General features: G+C 48.3%; 1 protein-coding gene across 5 annotated transcripts; it reads left to right on the top strand.

Annotated features, from left to right (window-relative positions):
- On the top strand, positions 1-21633 carry CD59 (CD59 molecule (CD59 blood group)). 5 transcript variants are annotated; one of them, XM_035722974.1, is made up of 5 exons: positions 83-155; positions 9379-9460; positions 9790-9868; positions 13343-13441; positions 19593-21023. In XM_035722974.1, exons 3-5 carry the CDS (start codon positions 9808-9810, stop codon positions 19793-19795), a joined length of 363 nt encoding a protein of 120 aa, XP_035578867.1. In that variant the 5' UTR covers positions 83-155; positions 9379-9460; positions 9790-9807; the 3' UTR covers positions 19796-21023. The 5 variants fall into 5 exon arrangements, with proteins under 5 accessions (XP_035578869.1, XP_035578867.1, XP_035578868.1 ...); XM_035722973.1 differs by lacking the exon at positions 83-155 and adding an exon at positions 210-359; XM_035722976.1 differs by lacking the exon at positions 9379-9460 and having other exon boundaries at positions 1-155; positions 19593-21633.
- Positions 21634-26278: the final 4645 nt, after the last annotated feature.

The raw sequence follows: 26278 nt of genomic DNA, 5'->3' as shown, positions 1-26278 counted from the left end.
ACAAATTTTCCGTTCCAGGGATTTTAAAGGTCTTAATCTATTCGTGGTACGGTCTTTTTCTGAACCTGGGCGGAGAGCCTGAGTCACCCTGCGAGGAGTGGCTGCCCAGCTGCCTGGCCAGAGCTGGTTGCCGGGCCTTCGCTCGGGAGCGCGCGGTGAGTGCCAAGGGTCTGTACACCGAGCTAGGACTGGGGTGACCTTGGACTCCCACACCGGCGGCCACCAGGTCCCAGCAGGAGCCTCGGCGGGGGTGGGGCCGGCGGGAAGGGACGGAGTCCCGCCCACCCAGGCTATAAAGACCCGCGGGGCGGAGCGCGCGAGCCGCGTGGTGTTAGCCCCGGGACCCCTGGTGCGGGCAGGTAAGGTCCGAGGCGGGGAGGGCCCGAGCCGCACCCCCCAGCCTGCGGCCGCAGCTACCTTAAGCCGGTACGTGCGCTCACCGGCGTCTGGGCCCGGGCCGGCGGAGACCCCGGACCGAAGGAGGTGCTTCGGCCTCCCTCCCCAGACCCCTCCGTGCGGCCCTCGGCCCGCAGCATTCCGGCCCCTGAAGCCCCTCCCCAGAGAGCCCGGCGGAACGCTTCCTTTGCTGACAAAAAGAGAAGCGCGGGGATGCGGGGGGAGGGGGGGAGGAAGAGGGCGCTCTTTCCGCAACACCGCAAATTCCGCGCGCGGTGCCCTCCATTGCGTCGGGAGTATCTTTCCGAAACCCCCACCACGTGCGCTCGCGTCACTCTGAAGGGAAGCTGTTGTAATTTAGGGAGGAGAAGTCGCGCCTTGAAAGGAGGTTAGCCTGCTCCCCGCTCCCCGCCGAGTGGTAACAGACCTGGTCGGGACCGACAAATCTGGAATTGCGGGGGAAAGGACGGGGCCGAAAGGTAGACATTCTAAGTCCAAGTCTGGTGTGACGTTTCGTTTGGAGGGGCTCCACCCCTCCCGGAGTGTGACAGCGGGATTTTAAAGAACTGTTAACTAGTGGTGTGTGTGGTTGTTTCATGAGAAGCAGGCGCTCCCCGGATCCTAGAAATGTGCCAGGTTAACATGTTCCGTTTCTCCCCTCGCTGCCGCAAGTGCACGGTGTCCGGGAAATGGGCCCTAGCAGGGGGCCTGCCGCAATCCACCCTGAGCGCAGGCATCCGCTGATAACGCAGGCCGCGGATCTTGACGCTCTGCCCGCGGGTGGCCCCGTTTGTGAAATCGTACACTCTGGTGGCCACCTCGTGAAGGCGCTACGCCCGCGCCTTGCTCAGCGTGTCCATTTTGAGGGTGTTTTCCCTACTCTCGGTCATCCGCTGTGTACATTCTGAAGGCGCTGCCCGCTGTGACCAGCTGATTCTTTTTTTAAAAGTCGTGTTCTTACCGGTGGTGACTTTCTCGTAAAGAGGCCAGGGGATCCCAGCGGAGACCTGGCTCCCCACCCCTACTCAACTGCGATACCGCTACTTCTTTCTAAGCAAATCAGCCCATACATTTTGCAGATTTAGAGACACAGCGCCTCTGTCACGTTAGCTTGTGATAATAAACAATTTCTGAAATGGACGGAGAGACTTAAAACACGGTAGTTAACCCAGAGATTACTAGGTGTTCAGTTCTCGGGGAAACACCTCTTTTCTACCACTTTGCCCTGCCTTGTCTGGCTTAATCTGTTGGCTCTGGAATCCACTTAGAGTCAAGTACGATTTGAAGCCTCCTATGCGTGAGGAGAAGTGGTGAATTTGCACTTCGCTACCGAGTTCATGTGTCACAGGGTAGTGGTCGGGGGCCTGGGCAACGGACCAGAGTTTGAACCTTGGCTCTGCTGTTTACTGGCTGGGTAATCCTGAGCAAGGTATTTAACTGCATCTTCTTATCAGTAAAATAATAGGCCTCAATTTCTAGGGTGTTATAAGAACTAATGGAGATAATTCGTGGAAATCAGTTTGGCACCTGTTTGTGGAGAACAACGGTGGCTGTTAATATTTCGCGGACCGTTGTCATGACCCCATAGCAGCTGTTCTTGTTTGCCACGGGGCCATCTCACTCCCATTTCTCTAAGGAAGCCACACAGACCTCAGAATGTTCCTTGAGGGTGGGTGGCAACATTTCTCAAACTGTGGGTATTTACTCTGGTGGGAAATGTATAACCCCAGGGTAGGTAGGGAGTATTCCGGAGCTCCACCCATGCCTGCAATTTGCGGCTTCTGTATTTTCAAAACAAAAACAGGAAATCTTTTGCTGAAGCTTGTTGTAAGGCGAACAGCCCATTATGCTGAGTGGTTTGAAAGATAAAAGCCCACATAAAATGGGCTTTCAAATGAGGAGAGCAGGTGTGTAATGAAATTCATCTTTCACAGCTACGGGTAGGTACAAGCTCTTGAAAAGAAGCAGATTAAAAATTCCGGGCCAGCTCTTGAACTTCGGCCAGGCTGCCACAACAAAGCCAAGTCCATAGGTGCCTGAGGTTTTCCAAAGGGGAAGACATTTTTTTAAATTTTATTTTATTATGTTATGTTAGTCACCATACATCACATCATTAGTTTTTGATGTAGTGTTCCATGATTCATTGTTTGCATGTAACACCCAGTGCTCCATGCAGAACGTGCCCTCCTTAATACCCATCACCAGGCTAACCCATCCCCCCACCCCCTCCCCTCTAGAACTCTCAGTTTGTTTCTCAGAGTCCATAGTCTCTCATGGTTCATCTCCCCCTCTGATTTCCCCCCTTCATTTTTCCCTTCCTACTATCTTTTTTTTTTAACATACAATGTATTATTTGTTTCAGAGGTACAGATCTGTGATTCAACAGTCTTGCACAATTCACAGCGCTCACCGTAGCACTTACCCTCCCCAATGTCTATCACCCAGCCACCCCATCCCTCCCACCCCCACCACTCCAGCAACCCTCAGTTTGTTTCCTGAGGTTAAGAATTCGTCGTATCAGTGAGATCATGATACTTGTCTTTCTCTGATTGACTTATTTCGCTCAGCATAATACTCTCTAGTTCCATCCACGCTGTTGCAAATGGCAAGATTTCTTGTTTTTTGATGGCAGCATAATATGGGGAAGACATATTTTTACCTAAGCCCCAGATCTTTGTGAACATCTTCACTGAACCATTGGCTGTGCATGCATAATCCCAAAGGGTAGGGCCTTGAGGAGGATCTCTCCAAGGACACCCTCTTTGGAAAGTTCCATAGCTCTTGGGGTCCTGGAACAAACGGCAGGCAAGCTGCCAATTTATGTGGTTTAGAGAGTTTTGGGGTGGTTGTCTCTGGCAGCAGGACCTCAGGGTGGCTAGGAGGGGCTGGCCACCATTATGATGGCGGCTTTCCGTTTGTCTCTTCCTTCTGATGTAATGACTTCCCTGAACTGAATAACTGCTTTCTGGCTAGGCGTCTCTGCACGCATGACCACAGCAGGCAGTGTGTGTGTCCAGGATGTTACGGGGGCAAAGCTTCAGGCCTCCGACAGTAATGCTAAGTCACTTGTGGGTGGGAAGCCCCCACTGAATGGAAGCCAATCCACCCCGTATGGCTCTGCCAGAATTTGTTGCCTTGGGACAGGTAACTTCATTCCCGGGCTTCTAAGAATTTCCTGTAAAATGAGCACATTGGGTTTTATTTTTGAGGACACTGCTAGCCTTAAAGTTCATCAGCCTCTAAGGCGCCACGCTTCTCGGAGCAGTGACCAAACTGATGGGTGTTTGTGAATCTCTCGGAACCAGTGCTGATGTGGAGTCTTTTCTCCGTGGCCTCAGCTTAACTAATTTATTTCAGAAGCTTAATTCACAAGAAGTCTCTCCTCCAGAGAGTTTAACTGTGGTTAAGACCTCAGACCTGGGTTTAAATGCTGCTCGAACTATGTACCAGTTTTCTATTGCTGCTGAAACAAATCACCACAAATTTAGCGGCTTAACACAGATTTATTAATCTTGCGGTTTTGTACGTCAGAAGTCTGTCATGGGGGCGCCTGGGTGGCTCAGTTGGTTAAGCGACTGCCTTCGCCTCAGGTCATGATCCTGGAGTCCCGGGATCGAGTCCCACATGGGGCTCCCTGCTCAGCAGGGAGTCTGCTTCTCCCTCTGACCCTCTTCCCTCTCATGCTCTCTCTCATTCTCTCTCTCTCAAATAAATAAATAAAATCTTTAGAAAAAAAAAAAAGAAGTCTGTCATGGGCCTCACCGGGGCTGCGTTCCTTTCTGGAGGCTCTGTGGGAGAATCCATTTCTTGCTCATTCAGGTTATTGGCACAATAGAATCCTTGTAGGAGGACTGATGAGGCCCCATTTCCTGGCCATGTGTCAGTTGAGGACTATTCCAGAGGCCACCTGTATGCCTCGGCTGTGGACTCCCTTCATCCATCTGCAAAATCAGCGGTAGTAGGAGAGCTCCATCCTCCTTGAATCTCTTCATCTCTTCTCTCTCCTTTTTTTTTTTTTTTTTGAGAGTGCGTGAACAGGGTGGGGAGGGGCAGAGGGAGAAGGAGAGAGAATCTTAAGCAGGTTCCACGCCCAGCATGGAGCCCAATGCGGGGCTCAGTCTCACAACCCTGAGATCAGGACCTGAGCTGAAATCAAGAGTCAGACACTTAAGCAGCTGAGCCACGGAGGCACCCCAAGATTTTATTTTTAAGTAATCTCTATACCCAGCATAGGACTCGAACTTAAAACCCTGAGATCAAGAGTTGCACGCTCCACAGACTGAGGCAGCCAGGTGCTTCTCTTGCTTCTCCTATTTTCACATCTCTCTGACAGACCCTGTTGCCTTCCTCATCCTCTTCATTGTAATCACCCACGTGATTCTGGATAATCCAGAACCATCTGTAACCTTAATCTCTACAGAGTCACTTGCCATCTAAGGTTGTTGGTATCCACAGGCACTGGGAATTAGGGTGTGGACATCTCTCAGGGGGAGAGGCGTTATTTATCCTACCTACCACTGTTGCCTTAGTTCATTCCCCTCCTCAACCCTCAGTTCCCTCCTTTGATAAAGGGAGGCAGGGATTAAATTTACTTTACAGCATTGTGTGAGGATTCAATGCAGTTAATACGTCAAGCACCAGCAAAGCAACCGGCCATACCTTTTGCTCACTGAAAGAAAGAAGTGTTTGCTTACGGCTGGCGTGCGGTGACATCAGACCCAGTGTAATCACACGGGCCGTAAAAGGAGAAGCCTTTAATTATTTAATCAGAACGGACAGCTTCTCTCAAAGCATTGTTAGAGACGCTTCCAACCCCATCTAGAGTAGCCTCACCCGTGTCCCAAGTCACTCACTAACCCAGTGGTTCTCAGTGTGTGCCTGGTTAGAAATGCAAAATCTTGGGACCCTGAGACCTGGAGACTCAGAACCTCTAGATGGGGTTCAACATCTGTGCTTAACCGCCCTCCAGAGGATTCTTCTGCCACTGAAGATTTAGAACCAGTGCTGTGCCCTTATTTTATTTTCTTCCTAGTTTTTAGCACGAGCTGCTGTCCACCTCTGCTAGACAAGAGCAGGGCCTTGCCTGGTAAGGCACTGTAACGCAGCGCCTGGCAGGACACCTGCTCACAGTGGGTTCATAGACAATTGTTGTGGGGTGAACAGGGCATAGATGTCAAGACTGAACATACTTCACAGTAGTAAAGAGACCCCACCAGTGAATTTCTTTCGTTTGCTTCAGTTCCGTCATGAAATAGTTGGTGTGTTAAATGCTTCATGTTTAAATTCCTGTGGATCATTTAGATAGATAGATATTTGAAAGGACTGGTTGGGGCCTTTGGATGGATAGTAACATGACTTTGTTTTTCTTTTAAAATGATGGAATCTAGGGGGGAAATGGAATATAGGGTCACACTATCCGTAAATTTGCTAGTCAGAACATTTTCAGGAACTTGATCGGGAATGCCTGTGTTTGTAAATCACCTTGCAGTGTTTTAGGTTCCTCTGATATCTCTCTCGAACTTACAACCCTGAGATCAAGAATAGTGATCAGGTTGGTGTGCATTTGTCTGCTTTTTTCTTCCTTAACCTGCTATGTTTTAGTCCATATCAAGCTATAAACTTTTCAAGTCTCATTCTTATGTTTTATCATTATATAAAGTCATTATTATCCCTTCACAAGTGAGGAATGGAAGTAAAGGAATGGACTGTTTCAAGGTTGTGTAAGTTGGCAGCAATGTGGGATTAGAACATAGGTCTCTTTCTCTCAAGACTGGTAGAAAATCGTCCAAGCCTCAAATTTTACAAATACAGAGTATGACTAAAATAATTGCTGTCACACAGATGCAGGAGAGTGTATGTACATGAAACCCTTTTAACCTCAAAGAAGCCAATTCTGAAAGGTGGTATATACGTTTTATACCTAATCAGGTTCAGTAGTAGAAAAATAAAAAGTTAAGAAGCTACAAGGGAAATGGTTCATAAGTACATTATTATCCTGCTATTGTGTTGAGGGCTCTTTCTATAAAAATGTTTATTGTTAAGAGAATGTATTTCAGCATGAGTAAGCTACCAATAATTCTACCATTCTGTCAACCACGGTTTCCAAAAATGTTCAGAATAGGTGATATGGTATTCCAAGCATTGTATCTTTGAGAAAAAGGAATAAGATTATAGCTATTTTTAGACTGGCTTTTTCCTTAATACACTGTGAGCAGCCTTCCCTGGCTGGCATTCCTCACGGCTGTGCACTCCCCCACAAGGAATTGTTTGCTAATTTACTTATAGCCAGGTCTGTTGCCAGATTTTTGCTATTTTATTTTATTTACTTATTTTTAAAGATTTTATTTATTTATTTGACAGAGAGAGACACAGCGAGAGAGGGAACACAAGCAAGGGGAGTGGGAGAGGGAGAAGCAGACTTCCTGTGGAGCAGGGAGCCTGATGCGGGGCTCCATCCCAGGACCCTGGGATCATGACCTGAGCTGAAGGCGGCCGCTTAATGACTGAGCCACCCAGGCGCCCCTTATTTTTGCTATTTTAAACAATAGGTATGTATCCTTGAGTGAGTAATAAGTATTTACCTCATCCTGCAATGAAAAGCCTATTTGGAGCACCCCGGAACTTCTGAGTCAAGTTCAGAACCTCCCAGGAAAACCCATCCAAACTCCTAAGGCTGGCTTCAAGTGAGTTTTGCAACTCCAAAATAGGCTCACCCGTAGGCTCACCCGTCTTTATTCTGTGGACCTTATTTAGAGAGACTTTAGTCTGTTTCCAATCATTAAATTCACTGTTGGCTGTTTCAGTGAGTTCTTATGTTTGGAAAAGAGAGTGTTGAGGCCCTCTGGGTACATCTTGCACGGAAGCGCTTGGCTTGGGTGGATTGGAGAATCATAGCAGCTCTCGTGCCTTGGCCACCATCCGACGTACGCTTACTTACGGGCATCATTTAAAACGTCCAGTGGAGACTGTTTTAGACCGGGGGGGGACGCGCCTTCTGGAGTGCCAGGCACTGTCCCCTGCGGTCTGTGTCACTATCCCCAGGCTGGCTGAAGGGCTGCCCGAGGCCTTGTTCGAGCTCTCCAGACCAGACAGCCCGTCCCTTCCCCAGCTTGTGGCTTTTCTGCTTTTGTTAAGAGATGTGCCTTTCCGGGGCGCCTGGGTGGCTCAGTAGTTAAGCGACTGCCTTCGGCTCAGGTCATGATCCCAGGGTCCTGGGATCGAGCCCCGCATCGGGCTCTCTGCTCAACCGGGAAGGCTGCTTCTCCCTCTCCCACTCCCCCTGCTTGTGTTCCCTCTCTCGCTGTGTCTCTCTCTGTCAAATAAATAAAAAAATCTTAAAAAAAAAAAAAAAAAAAAAGATGTGCCTTTCCTAGGAGAGGTTCTTTCTCATGCACTCCATCCGGGAACCCTCCTCCATGTGCCACCCTGTTTGTCCTGGTGTTGGTGTCATTTGTGCTAAGGGCCATTCCAGGGCAAGCCTGGAGCCACAGTTCCCGCCAGCCTGATGCCCTGCTGGTCCTGTCCTCCAGTGGGGACACTGGATGTTGCAGCCATTCTTACCTTGTAGCTCCTGCCCCCTGTCGGGGGGGGGACCTCAGATGGATACCTTCCCCTCCTTGCTCACTCGCAGGCAGCTGTTCTTCACAGACCTGAGCCCAGTCTCACTGGAGCATGTAGATCATTCTCTCTCCCCAGAAACTCCTGAGCGAGAGAAGCCAGGCAGGGAGCTGGCAGGGTGCTGAGGCCCAGTCCACTCACTGGTGAGGGGAGAGTGGATGGGGCTCTTTCGTGTCCCTCATCTGGCTCCGGGCAGAGGGCACGGGGTGCCAGCAGGAGGTGCTGAGGGCTCTTTCCCATCCATTAGGGTGCGGAGACCTCAGGACACCCACCTCTCAGGGTCAGGGGCCAGGAGGAAAGATCCATGAATCCTCAGGTCCTCGGAATGGGAGGTGCAGTAGACATGCCCGTCTGAGTCAGGGCAGGAGGTCTGTGGTTGGTAACATCCCCCACTTCCCTGGGCTTGGCTGTGTCCCAAGCACATGCTTGTTTTACCTCACTGAATCCTCACGGTGTTGGGAAGCACCTCAGCGCCTGCCCCTTGTCATAGCTGAGGTAAATGTGGCTGGGGGGCAGTGACCCCTGCTCCCCTCACGGCCTCACTGTGCAGGGCTGCTGAGGGCAGCTAACCCCCTGCAGGGTCGGTGTGGGGTGGGGGGTGGCCATTCGGAGGCTGTTGTAGATTTTGAAGACGCCGGAGGGAAGTGGGGGTTACTTGTAAAGAAAGGCCAGGCTCCGTTTGATTTTTCTTCCTGGTTCCCCACACATCAGAAAGCAACCTGTCTCTTTCCTCCGGGCCTGACCTACTCGGTGTTTTCTTCTTTGGGCAGTGCCAGAACCTGTTCTTTCTGCTTCTCAACCCTCCCCTGACCCTGATCAGCCAATTTCTGAGCAGCAGATGACCTTCAGAGGTATAAGGATGACATTCCTAACTGAGGTGGGGGTGGGGGGTCGCCCAGCAAGAGCCCCCGCTGTCTGCTGGGCCGGCCAGTGGGGCTGAGAGGAGGAGAGCGTGGAGCACCCTGCTTTAGAGGCGCTCTTGCCTCCTTGTTTCAGGGGGTGGGGTCAGGGAAGTAGCTGCAGGATTGGGAGACTCGTGGCTTAGACTTAGACGGTGAGAAACTTCTCTGTGTTCTGGCTTCCTTGTCAGGTGAAAGGTGAACAAGGCACTGTCTCCATCACACTGGCTATGGTGGGGAGCCAGAGCTTCTGTGCATGCTAAACCTTTGCCTCCTGTTCTGCTGCAGAAGGCCTGCTGGTGCCCTCCAGACTCACCCCTTGGGTCTGACACACTTGGTGGCATGGCCTGCAGAGGTGGCCCTTGCTAGGCCCCCCCTGCTCCGCCAGCAGCTTGGGGCTGGGCCTGCAGAGTGGGAATTGTAGTTGCTGTATTAAGTATTTTTCTCACATTCTCATTTGACTCAGCAACCCTTTTGGGGAACAGAGTGCCACCCCCACTGCATGATCGTGACCACTGCGGCTTGGATGGACTGAGGTTTATTCAAAGGTAACTGTTTATTCCCGGCCGCCCTAGGTGAGAGCTGGGGCAGGGCCCGGGTATTGCCGACGCTTGGCCCTGTGTGCGTTGACTCCCCGTAGCTGCCCCTTCCACCAGGATGGCGAGCATTTCTTCAGTAACCTGAGGTTTGGGGGCAAGAGGAGGGACCAGGAGAGCACCTTGGTTCATGGCACCCCAAACCATTTCTTGCTCTGCTAGCTCCTTCCCCGTGTTTCCTAAAGGCTCCAGGCCTTCCAACTGTTGGTTTCTGAAATAGCCAGCAGTCCTTAGCAGTCCTTTGTTGGTGCATGACAACCCTCTGCGTCCCTTCCTTCCAGATTCTGCGGACAGTCACCATGGGAGGCAAAGGAGGATTCATCCTGCTGCTGCTTGTCCTGGCTGTCCTCTGCCATTCAGGTGAGTGCCCAAGGGGACGTGGATCCAGACCATCTAGGACCTGGCTTTGCTTCTTTGGCCTTCCAGTGTGACAGGTCCAGGGCCATGTGACCTCTCCCTCCTGCATTACAGCCGTGCCCCCCTTGGAGCACCTTCCTGAGTGACAGCCTGTCCTGGGTGACAGAGTAGCTTCTCGGGGGGAGCAGGGCAGGAGGTACACGCAGCAGCTGGAGTTTCTCCCTCTCGCCAGCTGTTGGGGACCCCAGTGGGAGCCATCTTTAGGGTGTTGAGCTCCGTGCAGGGGCGTCCACCGTGCGATGGTGAGGACGACGGTCCTAGGAGCAGCTGCGGCAGCTAGCTCACGGCACTCATGTGCCGACCGCTCTTCTCAGCGTTTCGTACGCACCCGCTTACTGAATCCTCCTGTCAGTGCCATGGAGTAGCTCCTGGTTTTGCCATCATCTTATAAATGACCAGACTAAGGCCCAAAGAGGTGAACTAATTTGTAAAACGTCACACACAAGTGGTGCAGCCCGAATTTGAGCCCCAGATGGACTGGCACCCGAGTGTCTGCTCTGAACTGCTTCCCCAGTAGTTGTGTGTTCCTGAGTCTTAGTTCTGTAATGGTAGAAACACCTCTGTTACTGGGGCGCCTGGGTGGCTCAGTCAGTTAGACTGACTCTTGATTTCCCCTCAGGGTCATGAGATCAAGCCCCGCATCAGGCACCCCACGCAGTGGGGAGTCTGCTTCTCCCTCTCCCTCTGCCCCTGCCCCGCTCCCTCACTCTCTCGCTCTCAAACAAATAAATCTTAAAAACAAAAAACAAAAAAACCCCACCTGTATTACTTGTTTTGCTTCATGATAAGGATCAGTTTTTTTTTTTTTCTGCCTCTGTGCAATTAGTTCTGCCAGTTTTTCAGGGGTTTTTTTGGTGGGGGAGAGGCAGAAAGGGAGGTAGCAATGCAATGAGCAATGAAGAGATCTCTGCTGTGTCAGAGCATGTCTTAGATATTATTAGCTTTAGCAGCTCCCATATATTGAATTCTTTCTGTGTCCTAGGGCCTGTGCCAAGCCCGGTCTCACTTAACCCTTCCAGCCACCCCATGAGGGATCATGGTTGTTCTTTCCATTTTACAGCTGAGGGAACTGAAGCAAAGAAGGAACTAGCCTAAGGACACATTTGAATATGCTCTCCCTTTCGAGAGAAAAAAGAGCCGTCATGACCCTCCCTGCCCACCTCTGTCACTCCCAGCCGGGGCGGGTGCTCATGTGGCTCATGCCTGTGACAACACGACGTGACCGTCTCTGTTCTTCTGCCAGGTGTAGTCCCTGTGGGCAGAATCGCCTGGTGATGCCCGAGCTCCAGCAGCCGGCATCTGCCTACGGAGCAGGCTTGGGTTTGGGGCCAGCAGCTGCTCTGTGACAGGTCCCCGGCCCTTCCACAGAGAGTCAGGGTCTGTCCGGAGCACGAGCACACGTAGGGGAGATGCGTCCTGGCTGCTGCCTGGGCTCTGAGGAAAATGCAGGGGAGTCTTCCTCTCACCTCTGTGAGCCCAGAGTCAGATCCCTGCACAGTTTGTGCTCTTTCCTTCTCTTTCCCGCTCTGGACCGTTAGAAGAATGTCATGGTTAAACCAAGCTTGGGTTTCAGCACCGATGGCCTGGGTTTGAGTCCCAACTCTCATTTGTAACGTGAGACTTTGGACAAGTTAGTTAACATTTTAGTCCTGTTTTCTCTTCAAACATGGGGCTGGAGATCACTGAGCCTACCTGTCATAACAGTTCTGCAAAGATCAAGAGCTTAGCATGAGGCACACAGGATCTCTGCACACCGAATGAACATGTCAGCTGTATCTGCCCCACACAAGTTCCCACACAAGCTTTGGTTCCTCTGTCAAGAAGCCAGAAGAGGTCTGGCTGTGGCCAGGAGAAGAGTCAGTCCTCAGAACAGCCTTTTCAGATGGCCCTCCCCAGTATCCAGGCTAGAATATTCTTCCCTCTTTCATCCTACCCTCCCACGCAGGTGTATACATCTGGAACAGGGAGGGGACTGCAGAAAAATCGCATCTTTGTCCCTTCTCATGGTGGCCCCCCTCACACAGGCACGACTTAACGCTAACTAACATTGGGAGGGAGGAGGCAGAGTGGGCTAACAGAGCCCGGCCCCTGGCTGTGGGGGCTGGCTCCGGCCGTGCTGCTTTGGGTGTCCTTCGGTGCCCTTGGGTGAGCCACGTCACCTCTTCAGGCATCTGTCATCTGCAAACAAAGTGGGTGGGGGAGCGTTTTTTGGACTGACATTTCAAAGGTTCATCTGGAACCTTCACAAATCAGAGCATCCTCTGCTAGGTGGGATTTCACACCTGTGAAGGCAAGCATGGCCATTTTATATGTTACAGAGAGCTTGATTCCTGTGGTGCTCAGATAGTGAGGAGCCACTTTCTTCTGGCCTTCTGGAAAATTCCTTTCCCTGCGTGAGGAATGTAGGCTTTGGCCTTAGAAGTACAAGTCAGCTCTTGGGTTCTAAAACCCACACTGGGGCGCCTGGGTGGCTCAGTTGGTTAAGCGACTGCCTTCGGCTCAGGTCATGATCCTGGAGTCCCGGGATCGAGTCCCGCATCGGGCTCCCTGCTCAGCAGGGAGTCTGCTTCTCCCTCTGACCCTCTTCCCTCTCGTGCTCTCTATCTCTCATTCTCTCTCTCTCAAATAAATAAATAAAATCTTTAAAAAAAATAAAATAAAACCCACACTGGGTCTGGGTTTAACCATGACATTCTTCTATGAGATTTTACATATTTCATCTTTGAAAATGTCTTTTCACACAGATATGTACTGCCAGATAACTGAGTATCAGTCTAGGAGAATGTGATCAAAAAGAGCGTATTCATGGCCTGGAAGGCATTTATAGAATTCTGTTAGTTTTTTCTCTTGATAGTTTCCATTTAATATGTCATTACATTGCAGATTAAGCACTTTTTTTTTTAATCACTTCTAGTTGAAGGTAAGAGGAAACTTCTCCATTGCATGATTATGTGGATTTTATTTTTTGGGCTTTTGGGTTTTTTTTTTTTTTAATTTAATTCATTTATTTGTCAGAGAGAGAGAGAGGAACACAAGCAGGGGTTGGGGGAGAGGGAGAAGCAGGCTTCCCGTTGAGCAGGGAGCCTGATGTGGGGCTCGATCCCAGGACCCTGGGATCATGACCCGAGCTGAAGGCAGATGCTTAACCGACTGAGCCACCCAGGTGTCCCAGTTCGGTGGATTTTGAAATATGGAAATTCCTTTTGCACTTGTATCAGGGTCCAAAAAATGCTGTTGGAACTGTAGCTTGAGGTTGGGAAAACATACCTGCTACAGGTTTGTGCGGGAACGGAAGCAGGCTATGAGTTGCCGACCTCGGCCTCATACCAGTGGCGATGGTGGGCTCCCTTCTGCTGCAGGGAGGGGCAAGTCAGTGGAGATCTTACAAGCACTGACAGGGTTTCTTCTTGATTCTAGGTCATAGCCTGACATGTTACACCTGTGTTGCCAGTGATGTGTGCAATAAGACCACCGTTTGTTCGCCTAATCTTGATGCGTGTCTTTTGGTCAACTCCGGTAAGAGCCTGCCCCTTCCCTGTCTCCTCAGAGTAATGGGATGATGAGGGTCTGGGAAAAAATGTGTGCCACGCTCGTTCTCATGAGACCTGTATTCAACAAGTAATGGTTACCATCTAAGAAATAAAAATAAAAGCACCCTTCAAGGTTATTCTCTTTTTTCTACCCTCTACCACAAAGTCCCTCCAGGGGCATCGTCAGGGAATGCTGCACACGTCTGGTAAACTCATAAAAGGCTCGGGAGACCCACAGATTCAGGAAAACCTGATAGAAAGGAGGAGAAGATTAATTTCCCTAGAAGGAGAAATCCCTCAATAAGTAAGGACACATCAGAATTATCCTGTCAGAGTAAACGATCTGATCATTTTGATGTCAAGTCCTGGAATGTGGGTAACATTCTGAGCCCTACGTATGCGAGGTCCTTGATTCTGGAGGCGGACAGGTTCTCTGCCTCCAGAGGACCACGATCATTCATTGTTAATGTCGAAAGCACAGTAAGCCCCCTGGAGAGAATGTAGCCATTCGTCCCACAGATATTTGAAAACCAGTTCTATGTGAGCACATACATCAAGTTAACCTTGATCATCTGTGTCTCTTGGACCCCTCCCAACTACAAAAAGTGTAATTTCCAAATGAGAGAATAAAGGCAGTATTATGTGTAGAGTAAGAATTAGATTTGCAGTTAGGAGCTCTGAACTCCAATCTCTGTCCTGCCTCCAGTAAGTTCTTTGCCTGTGTTTTTTGGTTTATGAAATGTGTGTGTTGGACGGTAGAGGTGAGGAGGAGAGAGAAGTAGAGTAGAGCCAGAATCTTTTTTCCAGCTCTCAAATCCCAGTGTTTCTTATCGGATTGGTAAACTTTTATGGAAAATGTTTCCAACTTTATTGAAGCATAATTGACAGATAAAAATCGTGAATACTAGAGGGGTATAGTGTGATAATTTGATATTTGTATACATTGGGAAATGATTATGGCAGTGGTCTGATTAACACGTCCAGCAGCTCACGTAGTTACCCCTTTTTGTGCGTGACGAGATCACTAAGATCTACTCTTAGCAAATTTCAAGAATGTAATACAGTATTAGTAACTAGACTCACCACGCTGTTAAGATTAGATACCCAAAGCTTATTCATCTTAAAATGAATTGTTCAGCTTTTAAAAGTGGTTTGTGCAAATAAGACACACCTATTAAGAGTGGCCAAAATCCAAGATGCTGGCAGCACCAAATGCTGGCAAGGATGTGGAGCAATGGGAACTCTTAGTCATTGCTCGTGGGAATGCAGAATGGTACGGCTTGGCAGTTTCTTAATAAGCTAAACATACTCTCCCCATATGATTCAGTAGTCACTGAATATTTACCCAAAGGGATTGAAAACCCATGTCCACACAAAAACCTGCACACAGATGTTTGTAGCAGCCTGATTTATAGTTGCCAAAATTTGGAAGCAGTCAAGATGTCCTTTGGTAAGTGAATGGATAAACGAGCCGTACATTGTAGTGCATCTAGAAAATGGACTAAAAATAAATGAGCTATTAAGCCGTGAAAATACATGAAGGAAATTTAAATACATATTACTAAGTGGAACAAGCTAATCTGAAAATGCTACATCATGGACCATTCCAGCTATAGAACATTTTGGAAAAGGCGAAGTTAGGAGACCATAAAAAGGTCAGTGGTTGCCAGGGGTTAGCGGGAAGGAGGGAGGGATGAAAAGGTGGAACACAGGATTTTAGGGCAATAAAACAACTGTGTATAATACTCTATTGGTGGATATTTGTCCTGCATTTGTCAAACCCCGTATGACACCCAGAGCGAACCCAATGTAAGTCATGGACTTTGAACGGTAACGGCGAATCCATGTAGGTTCATCAGTTGTAACAAGTGGGCCACTCTGTGGGGGACGCGAAGAACAGCTTCTTCAGGGTAGGGAAGGGGGTCCCAGGGAGCCAAATGAGAACTCTACTTTCTGCTCAGTTTTGCTGTGAATCCCAGACTCCTTTAAAGAATAAAATCTGTTTTTTTTTTAAAGGATAATTTGAATCTTAAATATTTTTCTTCTTATGAACTTAAGTCCTAAAACTTCAGCTTGACATGTGATGGTAGCAGTTCTGGAAATACAGACGCTCTGACCTTACAGTAGGACGGATCCTACCAGAGCGCCTCAGTCCCCCTCCAGCTGGGATGGACGTCTCCCGGGAGAGGCAGGGCACACTGTCGTCATAAACACGAGTGAAAGGTCAGGTACTCCAGTGGAGAAATCATTCCACGACTCTAGCCACACGCTACCCTCTCCCCCACTGTGAAAGAGGAATATTTCTCTCCCAGGGTCAGTGGGACAGAGGAGAAAATGGGTATGTTGGTGCCATACAGAGAGTCTAGAAGAGAGGAGGCAGGTATTAGGTGTTCATTCAACCACTATTTACTGGTGTCCCAGCCTGTCCCAGAACTGTAAACCATGGACTTAGACTGTGGCATAAGCCTTTGGGGACGGCACTGAGTGATCATTGCCCGAATGACCTTATGAATAAGGGGCGCACGTAGAGGTGCCAAGAATAATGAGGGACTGTTGCTTGGTGAAGTTAGATTCAAACTAAGTCTTCAAAGAGATCAGGGATGATGCGCCCAGCAGAGAGACTCTTAACATTCTGGGGACTCTGATCCACCTTATTTGGGTACTTCTGCTAGTGGCTTGGTGAGAAGCTCACCATCGGAGGTTGTTATGCAAATGAGATCATTGAAGTAGAGTGCTTGGCTCACTGCAGGCCATGGAGTAAATGATTCATTCATTGGTAGCAATTATTAATAAACTGTCTGCTTTCCCCAGGCTGTTAGACTCCCCCAATTAAAATTCTGGTCACTTGAATATTTTTCCAGTTCCGATTCCTGATTAGGATTACATAAAGCAGTAACTTGTCCTATCCAACAGCATCCTCTAGTTCAGTAGTAGAAGCATCCACTTAAATACTTATGACCCAAGAAAGTAGAGTCCCTAGAACAGTCTGTGGCCTCTGCCACTTCATCAGATTTCATTAAAATCCAACCCAAGCGCTCATCCCCTCCGAGGGGGAGGATGGGACAGTTATGTCTGCAGTTATAAATGTAGTTTTGTTCCCAGCTATGAATGAAATGAAGTTAGTTACAACAAGCCCTTAATAAGGAAATAGGCATCTGTATGGGTTTTTTTCTTTCCAGCACAGAGGATAAGGGAGTGATCCCAGAGCCAGGACCATCCCTTCTCTGTTGGCGTGTCTCCAGCAACTAGCACACCGTGGTCTTGGCATGCATTTTTGGAGAGGAAAATTGACCGTAATGCCTCTCAACCAGCACACTGTTTTTCCCTTAACATAATTTTTCTGAATATTGAAAAACCACAATAAGATACTTGGCATAGATATTTTGGGCCTTTATTTTTCCATGTGTGCAAAAGTTGGGACCATAATGGCGTGTTTTTTTTTTTTTTTTAATTCTTCCTGTATTACTGAATAGTCCAATAATATTTAAATGAAGTTTAAAATATTTTGAAAATAAATCCATCCAATGACTTAAAAAAAAAATCTATACAGAAATATATAAATGAAAGATTGGCTTCTGGGAAGGCAACACTGTAAAACTCCTTGGGAATCTTTCCAAAGAAAATGAATGCATTTACCCCCAGACACACACTTCATTTATGCATATGGCCCCCATTCTACATCCTGGTCTGCATCCATCCTATTGAGATAAAATTCACATGCCAGAAAATGTACATTTTACAAGGTACTGTTCAGTGGCTTTTAGTATATTCACAGGGTTGCGCCACTATCGCCACTAACTCCAGAATATTTTTATCCCAGAAAGAAAGCCCATACTCATTAGCAGTCACTCCCCGCCCCTCCCTCCCATATACCGTAACAGTTACTAATCGACTTGCTATCTCCAGGGATTTGCCTGTTCTGGACACTTAGCTGTGAACTGAATCATACAGTGGGTGTGGCCTCTGTGACCGGCTTTTTCCAGCGAGCAGAGTGTTGATAAGGTTCACCCATGTCAGGGCATGTGTCGATACCTCCAGTCCTTTTTGTGGCTGAGTCACACTCCGTTGCATGGAGAGACCACATTTTGTTGATCCATTCACCAGCCGATGGACATCTGGGTTTCCACTTGGTAGCTGTTGTAAATAATGCTGCTCTGAACATTTGTGTACAAGCTTTTGTGTGAACGTAGTTTTCAGTTCTCCTGGGTGTACATACCTAAAAGTGGAATTGCTAGGTCATATGGTAACTCTTTTGGGGGGGGTATAGTTGACACACAATATTAGGGTAGTTTCAGGTGTATAACTTAAGGCATTTGGCAGGTGTGTGCGTGATGCTGTGTTCACAAGTGTACCTATCACGTGTCCCATTATCCCGCTTTACCAGCAGCGTTGACTCTATTTCCTATACAGTCTTGTCTGCTCGTGACATGCATTCCGTAACTGGAGTCCTGGATCTCCCTCTCCCCTTCACCTGTGTTTCCCAACCGCCCCCCTCCTTCCCTCTTGGCAATCACCAGTTTATTCTCTGTATTTATAGGTCTGATTCCACTTATGAGTAGAATCATACAGGATTTGTCTTTTTCAGTCTGTACTGAGCATAGTACCCTGAGTCTGTACTAAGCATAGTACCCTCTAGGTCCATCCATGTATGTTGTCTCCAATGGCACAATCTCATCCTTTTTTATGGCCACATGATATTCCATTGTGTGTGTGTGTGTGTGTGTGTGTGTGTTCCACATCTTTATTCATTCATCTATCGATGGACAGACACATGGATTGCTTCCATGTCTCGGCTATTGTAAATAATGCTACTATAAACGTAGAGGTACATGTATCTTTTCAAATTAGTGTTTTTGTTTTCTTTGGGTAAATGCCCAGCAGTGGAATTACTGGATCATATGGTATTTATAACTTTTATTTTTAACTTTTTGAGTCATTGCCAGACTTTTCCAGAGTATCAGTGCCATTTTGCTTCCCCCCAGTGGTGGGAACGGAGGTTTCCAGTTTCTCCACTTCCTTGTCAACACTCGTTCTTTTCCGGTTTCTTCGTTATAGCCATCCTGCTGGGTGTGAAGGGAAGCTCACTGTGGTTTTGATTTGTATTTTCCTAATGACTGATGATACTGAACATCTTTTCATGTGCTCATGGGCCATTTGTATATCTTTTTTTGAAGAAATCTCTGCATCCTTTGCTCATGTTTGTATTTTTATTAATGAGTTGTAAGAATGTTTTCTATATTCTGGATATGAGACTCATCATATAATTTGCAAACAGTTTCTCCCTTTTTGTGGGTTGTCTTTGTTTTCTACAGTGCCCATTGATGCACAAAAGTTTTTAATTTTTTTAAAAATTTTTTTAAGATGGTATTTATTTGAGAGAGAGAATGAGGTAGAGAGAGAGCATGAGAGGGGAGAGGGTCAGAGGGAGAAGCAGCAGACTCCCTGCTGAGCAGGGAGCCCGATGTGGGACTCGATCCCGGGACTCCAGGATCATGACCTGAGCCGAAGGCAGTCGCTTAACCAACTGAGCCACCCAGGCGCCCCAAAAGTTTTTAATTTTAATGGGGTCCAATTTATCCATTTTTCTACATTTTTTTTTTTAACTCAGACTCCACTTCTCAACACATGGAGGCCTGTGTCCTTCCTTTTCTACCTGGATTTCCATTGTATGGAACTCTACCCTTATTTCTTCAAATGTTTCTTAAGTAATGGACTGATTTTTGTCTTTTAGTTTCTTGTTGTGATAGATGGTGATGCCGTGACCATTCTCGAGCATCTATCTTAACCTTTTTCACAAGTAACGTCATAGAGTCAATTCTAGACATAGGATTGTTGGATCAAAGGGAATGTGGGTTTAAAAGTCTCAGCAAACCTCTAAAACACCAGCGTGATTGGCTACTGCACCACAAACTTTACGGGCTCTGATGAAACTTTGGTTTTAGGGAAAAGTTCTACATCTTGAGCTGTATCATCATTTGCTCGGTCGTTCCCTAGCCCAACTAGGGTACCTGTTGTTGCCCAGTAGTCTCTACTTCCATGAGTAGCTAAGTTCTAGGAAATAGAATCGAGAGGTCAAAGGCAGGTACCGAACTGTACCCACGGGCTTGCTTACCCTTGTGTGTGTCTTTCCCCCACAGAGCCAAACGTTTTTTACCACCACTGTTGGAAGTTTGATGATTGCAATTACAACTTCATCTCCAAAGCCTTAGGGCTGAGGAAGCTCGAGTACCACTGTTGCCAGCAGGACCTGTGTAACAGAAACGCCGCGGCCCGGGGCGCCGGCAGCCAGGCTCTGCTGCTGAGCCCCCTGCTGGTGGCAGCCTGGACCCTTTGTCTCTAAATCAACACTGGGAGGCCTTCTCCTAATCTGTGTGTTTCTGTATATTTCTTATTTCCTTGGCTGCTGCCTTCCAAATTTTTCACCTGGATCCCGCTGGGCAAGACTAAAACTAGCTCGAGCCGTGTGGTTAAGAGAGAGACTCTTGAGAGACTTTGAAGACCAGTTCCTCCGGCAGCGAAGACCCATCGGAGGGACAAAACGTAAGGGCGCAGCTTGCGCCATCTGAGCTAGGTCACATGCTTCTTCCTCGGCTTTGCAAGAGTAGCCTCGCCGTGACAGCTTGAGTACCTTAGATTCTCTGCATGCCCCGGTCATTTCCCCTCCGATGGCTGGGAGGTAGTTACTAAATACTCTGATCAGTGCTTTCTGGCGGGGGGGGAGACTGGGGCAGGGGATTCTTTTCAACAGCCTCTCCCAGGGAATGCCTTCATCCTCTCCCTTTATGGCCCCCCATGCTGCCATGCCGGCCTGACCAAGCTCCCACGTGTGGGCTGTCGGTCAGGCGCAGCGAGAGTCTCAGCGCCGTGTGTGTGTGTGTGTGTGTGTGTGTGTGTGTGTGTGTGTGTGTGTGTGTGTGTGTGTGTGATTGCAATGACCTTTGTACTCTCAACTAGCAGGTGTCTGGCGCAGCGAGAGTCTCAGCGCCGGGTGTGTGTGTGTGTGTGTGTGTGTGTGTGTGTGTGTGTGTGTGATTGCAATGACCTTTGTACTCTCAACTAGCAGGTGTCTGGCAGGGAAGGAGGGGTGTGTGTGTGTGTGTGTGTGTGATCGCAATGACCTTTGTACTCTCAACTAGCAGGTGTCTGGCAGGGAAGGAGGGGAGCTTCCCACATGGCAGGGTGTGGAACCACCAGGTCTGTCTTCCGAAAGCTAGCAGTTGGCTAAAACCCAAGTTTTCCTCTGTCCGTCAGTTGTGAATGAGCTTTGCTGTCTTCACTAGAAAAACCAAACAGCATATAATAATGATGTGTTAAAACTACCCCCCTGACTTTTGTATCGGATTGGTGGGGTATCTTGGCTTTGTCACACACAGTTAAAGACAGAACGTTGGGACATTCTTTGTTAAAAATTACTTGCAGTAGGGGCGCCTGGGTGGCTGAGTCGTTAGGCGTCTGCCTTTGGCTCAGGTCACGATCCCGGGGTCCTTGGATCGAGCCCAGCATCGGGCTCCCTGCTCCGCGGGAAGCCTGCTTCTCCCTCCCCCGCTCCCCCTGCTTGTGTTCCCTCTATCGCTGTGTCTCTCTGTCAAATAAGTAAATAAAATCTTTAAAAAAAAAAAATCAGGAAAACTTCCTTTAAGAAAAAAATGACTTGCAGCATTAAATGTGCCTACTTGAAGTAGTACTGGTGTCGGGTCTCTTCCTCTGTGTCTGTGTACTTTATGAACACAGAGAAGAGCTCTGGGGCTGCAGCTTGGGACCTCCAGATGCCCTCGTAAACAGCAACGGGGGTGTGTTTTTACCTGCGGACACCAGGCCTGTTGACCCCTAGCTGACTTAGCCCCGTTTGCGGAGGAGACGTTTGTCAGGGTTATTAACATAATCACAAGTGTTGAGGCTTTTGGAAGCTCTCCCAGTTTCCTAAAAAGTGATACACCTTTTCAGGAGGGTAGAGTTTGCTTTTCTTGTGGGTGTTGCTGAATAATTCTCAAGATCCAATAGATGTAAGGACACTTGTATTCTTATGATCTTGGCTGTCTTTAACAGCTTAGCTTGACTGTTTGCAGCTGAAGGTGGGATTTCACGATTAACATTTTTTTAAACCCCTTGATCACATAATCTGTGCGACAAACTGGAATGACGGATGTCTTTCTGAAAATAAAATATAATCGAGTGCATGAGTGTGGTTACTGGCCCAGGAGGAGACCAGCATCTGCAGTGCCCAGTGGTTGCAGCTGGAAGAAGAGAGCCTGCGCAGTGTCAGCTTTCTCCTGTGGACGCCCTTCCTCGAAGAGATACAAATTGGGGCTTCCTCACCAAAACCTAGCATTGCCTTGGTGCTCTGGGTTCCTCACTGGCTCAGTGTCTTTCCTTACATTGTCTTTCATTCTCTTGTCCAAGACAGAATACCACATGGAACTCTTTGCTCAGTAGGCTTTCTTCTGCCCAGGGCAGTACTGACCGTACCCACGGCCGCCGGCTGAGCAGCGCAGCGCAGCGCCTTTCACATAGGCCTTTAGGAAACAGAACCAATTTTGACTCACTCACACAGAAAATGAATCTGGGGGACCTTTTGAGGGAGAATCCAACCAGACTACAAAAAGCCAGGATTTGGGTGGTTCCAGAATGCTCTCTCAACATTGGGATTCCAGGGTGTGACTGACTGCTGTCTTGGGTCCTGCGCCCACACTGGGGTCAGAGAGCACGAAGAAAGGGATAATTCTCTAAAGCAGAATCTGAGTACTGCTACATGGGGAGATGGGGAGAGGGCCTCTGGGAGTTGAAATCAGCATGGTCATAATAAATGGCCTTAAGCTTTGAGGTTTCTTTCTGCAGAAAGTTACTACGACTCACGCCATGGACTGAGCATTGGGTGTCTTGACCCAAAAGTAGTCCTGCAAAGGCCAGGTGACTAGAGAGTCAACAGCCTTTGTATGGCTTTATAAGAACTTTCATACTGGGTTTAATATTGGGTGGTCATACTCCATCGGATCTTCTATCTCGGGGAATGAGGTATGGATGCAAGATACACCCAATGGGTAGAAAGTGGAACGCCTGGTGTGTCCTGAAGGATGCCGACCCATCATCCAACTTCGTCTTGAAGGTACTGAGCCTCAAGGTATGGGTATATTTCCCCTGTGTCCTTGTAGTGGGCCCCACGACTTAACATGTAGTATGTGTCCTGATAAAAATAAGAGCCTGTCTAGCCCACGTTTTGGATTTTGGGCCTCCTGAGAGCATGAACCTTGTTTTATATGTCTGAGTCCTCGGGGCCAGATGATTTCACCCTGCACCTTGTAAGTGCCTCATCAGTGGTCAAAGTCCACTAGCTCATGTTGGGTTTGTTTGCTTGCAAACAGATCTGAACTAATGCTAACATTTCTAAGAGATTCTTGATGTCCTGGGAAGGCACAGAGTTGACCTGAAGTAGTACGGACCTGACATCCCCTGGTGTGGGGTTCTCTGCTCTGTGTTCTACCTGTATTTTCATCTGTGCTATCATCATCTCACTTTGCTTAAGAGAAAATTACATTTGGAGAAGTTAGCTGAATTGCTCCCGGTCACCAGGGTAACACGTTGGCAGGTCTAGTGTTCACACTCAGCTCCCCAAGGCAGCCACCCTACTGCCCTGCATCCTTTGCACACTGCCTTTAGCACACACCAACGTGACTTCGGGAAAAAGCCTGGAAGGAGAGCCGGGTGCTTTTTTGCTGTGAAGCGAATGATTCCTGCCTCTTCTTCGAAACAAAAACTTTTTTTTTTTTTGTAAAGATTTTATTTATTTATTCATGAGAGACAGAGAGAGAGAGAGAGAGAAGCAGGCTCCCCACTGAGCAGGGAGCCCGATGCGGGACTTGATCCCAGGACCCTGGGATCATGACCTGAGCCGAAGGCAGACGCTTAACCATCTGAGCCACCCAGGCGCCCCTCGAAACAAAAACTTTAAGTACGGTTGTTTTCACTGAACAGTTAGGTTAGCCAGCGGGATAAACTTTATAGAACCCAGTTAGGCCTTTCTGGAAACATGATAAAATTACAAAATACTATGTTTGCCACAGTCTGTTTCCAAGGCCTACTGCCTCTCGTTAATTATTTCGTTTCAGTATAGTAGCAGTTGAGTGAGTAGATTTTATAGTTGGAGGCCTGGGTTCTGATCCTGTCTCTGCCACGAATTGGCTGTCTCTAGACAAGTTTTTGGACCCTCTCTGAACTCTGGCTTCCTGCCCATTGCTCAAAGAATTGTGAGGCTTGGGATCTCACGTTTGTAAAGTGCATTTGTAAAGTGCATTTGTAAAGTGGCAGGTAGGAAGTGGGCTGTAATAAAAACGCAGGTTACACGAGTCCAGGGTGGTTAAAACTAAAGAGATCTGAGAATCTCCAGTGACCACATTGTTGCATCCACTCCACTGGCTTTGACCTATGTAGAAATTGACCAGAGATCTTTTCATATTGCTTATTACAGATTTGTTCACCATAAGATTTTTGTTTAAGCTAAAGCTTCCTATTTACTAACACATTACTTTGGCGTAAGGGAGATGACCACAGGACTACTAGCTGGGTACCTCCGAGGCTCTGTTGTAGGTAAGGATGCTCTCCTTTTCCCCAGAAGCCATGTAGGTCCATAGCCTGGGAGAGGTGGGGGGGATGCGGAGACAGCACAGACCCTGCAGGGGGCAGGTGCACTGACCTGGGAAACACAATTCCTCTATTGTGGAGTGAGGGCCTTCATTTCGGTGGTCAGCTTCCCTGAGGGTGCGGCTGTCCCCGTCCTTGCCAGCGTTGGCTCTGGGCAAGTTGGCCGACCCCATTAAGTCAATCCCGTAAACAGACTGTGCTCATGCGGGCTCAACTAACACCACCCAATCTGGCTGTAGGTTTTATATATAAATCAGGCAAACCTAAAATGCTGATGCTGATAAGATGTGGTGGCCTGAATGTAATGGAAACACCTTTCCTGGGTTGGTGTGACATGGTGTTACGGCCAGAACTGGAACTTAGCGTTCTAGTTCATAAACTCCACTGCTGTAGACAAAATGGGACCTGGCACTACATTTTCAACCCTGGAGTGTTGTGGTCATAACTTGAGGGCTTACCGTGTGCCGGGCACTATGCCAAGCGCTGTATGTGTACGAGTTCGCTTAATTTTTCTCGGTAACTATGAATGGTATTTACTGTCTATACCCAAAGTCAGGTCTATCCACACCATAACTCCGACCTTTGTGGGTGCCTGAATTAGTTTGAGAACGTTTCTGTTCTTTGCAGCCAAGCATCGCTCCCCAAGACATCTACTAGGGAAATGGGTTAAGTGACAGTTGCTAACTAAACCATCCTCCTCCCTGAGCTGTGGGGAGCAGTTAAAGAATACTAAAAATTGGGATGGAAATAACATGTATATGAGGTGAATAATGCAGCTTTGCACCCCCCCCTTTTTTTTAAGATTTTATTTATTTATCTGACAGAGAGAGACACAGCGAGAGAGGGAACACAAGCAGGGGGAGTGGGAGAGGGAGAAGCAGGCTTCCCGCAGAGCAGGGAGCCTGATGCGGGGGCTCGATCCCAGGACCCCGGGATCGTGACCTGAGCCGAAGGCGGACAGACGCTCAACGACTGAGCCACCTAGTGCCCCAGCTTTGCCCCTTTTTTAAGAGGTGGGTGGACAATAAAATCCCAGTACAACAGTCCTTTACTTAAAGGCAGTACATTTGCAGCATGGTCGTAAAGGGTTCTTCTCCGTGCCTGTGAACTGACTAGCTCGGAGGCTTTGAGCTTCCTGCGTCACCGCCCTGAGCCTCTGTGTCCTCACCAGCTGTAACCGTGGTACCTATCCTAATGAACGCTTGACTTTCAGCCTCCCAGCCTCTGTTGCCCCCACCTTCGGGTAACAGGAGCACACTCCTCTTTTGGGGAAGTCCTTCTACCCGTAAGTGCAGTGTTGGTGGGACTGTTAATAAAGGTAGCCTACCCTCCAGCCAAAAGTTGGGTATGTTCTCTCCTGGAATTTAAGTCTCGACCGGAGTTCTGCAAGGACTGAAAAAGAAGTATTTTTGGGTGAAGGTGTGAGTCTCGCAGGAAGCCTGCAAGTAACAGACAACCCAACTTAGAGGAGCTTAACCAGACAAAGTCTGATTTTCTTGCATAAACAATCCGCAGGTAAGCAGCGGCCGGCATTCGGTCAGCTGCTCGACAATGTCTGGGCTGCTACATTTGTGATAGCCTTGTCTTTCCCTCCCGGTCACAAGGTGACTGCAGAAATTCCAGCATTGCATCCAAGTTCAAGGCAGGAAGAGGAGCTGAAGGGAAAGCTTCAGTTGTTCCTATCACTCTTACCAGGAAAGTACACAGTCTTCCCTAGGAATCTCCCAAATATCTTCTGGTCATACCTTCTGGCTGGAACTGTGTCTCACGGCCACCCCTACCCGAAAGGGGGACTGGCAAAGCTTGTATTTAATTTTTCCAACCTCTCTAGGGGAGGGCAGCAAGGGTACAAAGGATAAGGGAATAGTCATTGAGAACAGCCAGCCAACAGTTGGCTACCCCCCCAGTGGCCACACTGAACAGGCTCTTGATTCCTCCCTGCTACCTGGATCCTGAAGTTGCCTTGCTTCTTCCTCCTCCTAAACCTAATTCTTAAGCTTTCAAATCCCTGAGCTATCTTATAGCCCTCCATGTAAATTCTCAGCGTTGACTTCTGTTGCTTGTGCACAGAAAATTCTGACAGCCCTACTCTCTTAAGTCTTGCTGTAGGGAAGACATGAGAGCACGTAATAGTGAGTGGTCAGTAGGTGTTAGCTACAATTATTTTACCCAAGTTTGCACAGCTAGT

The sequence above is a fragment of the Zalophus californianus genome, chromosome 11 (genome assembly GCF_009762305.2).
Source record: "Zalophus californianus isolate mZalCal1 chromosome 11, mZalCal1.pri.v2, whole genome shotgun sequence".
Classification (NCBI taxonomy): Eukaryota; Metazoa; Chordata; class Mammalia; order Carnivora; family Otariidae; genus Zalophus; species Zalophus californianus.
This window is presented reverse-complemented; position numbering and strand designations above follow the sequence as displayed.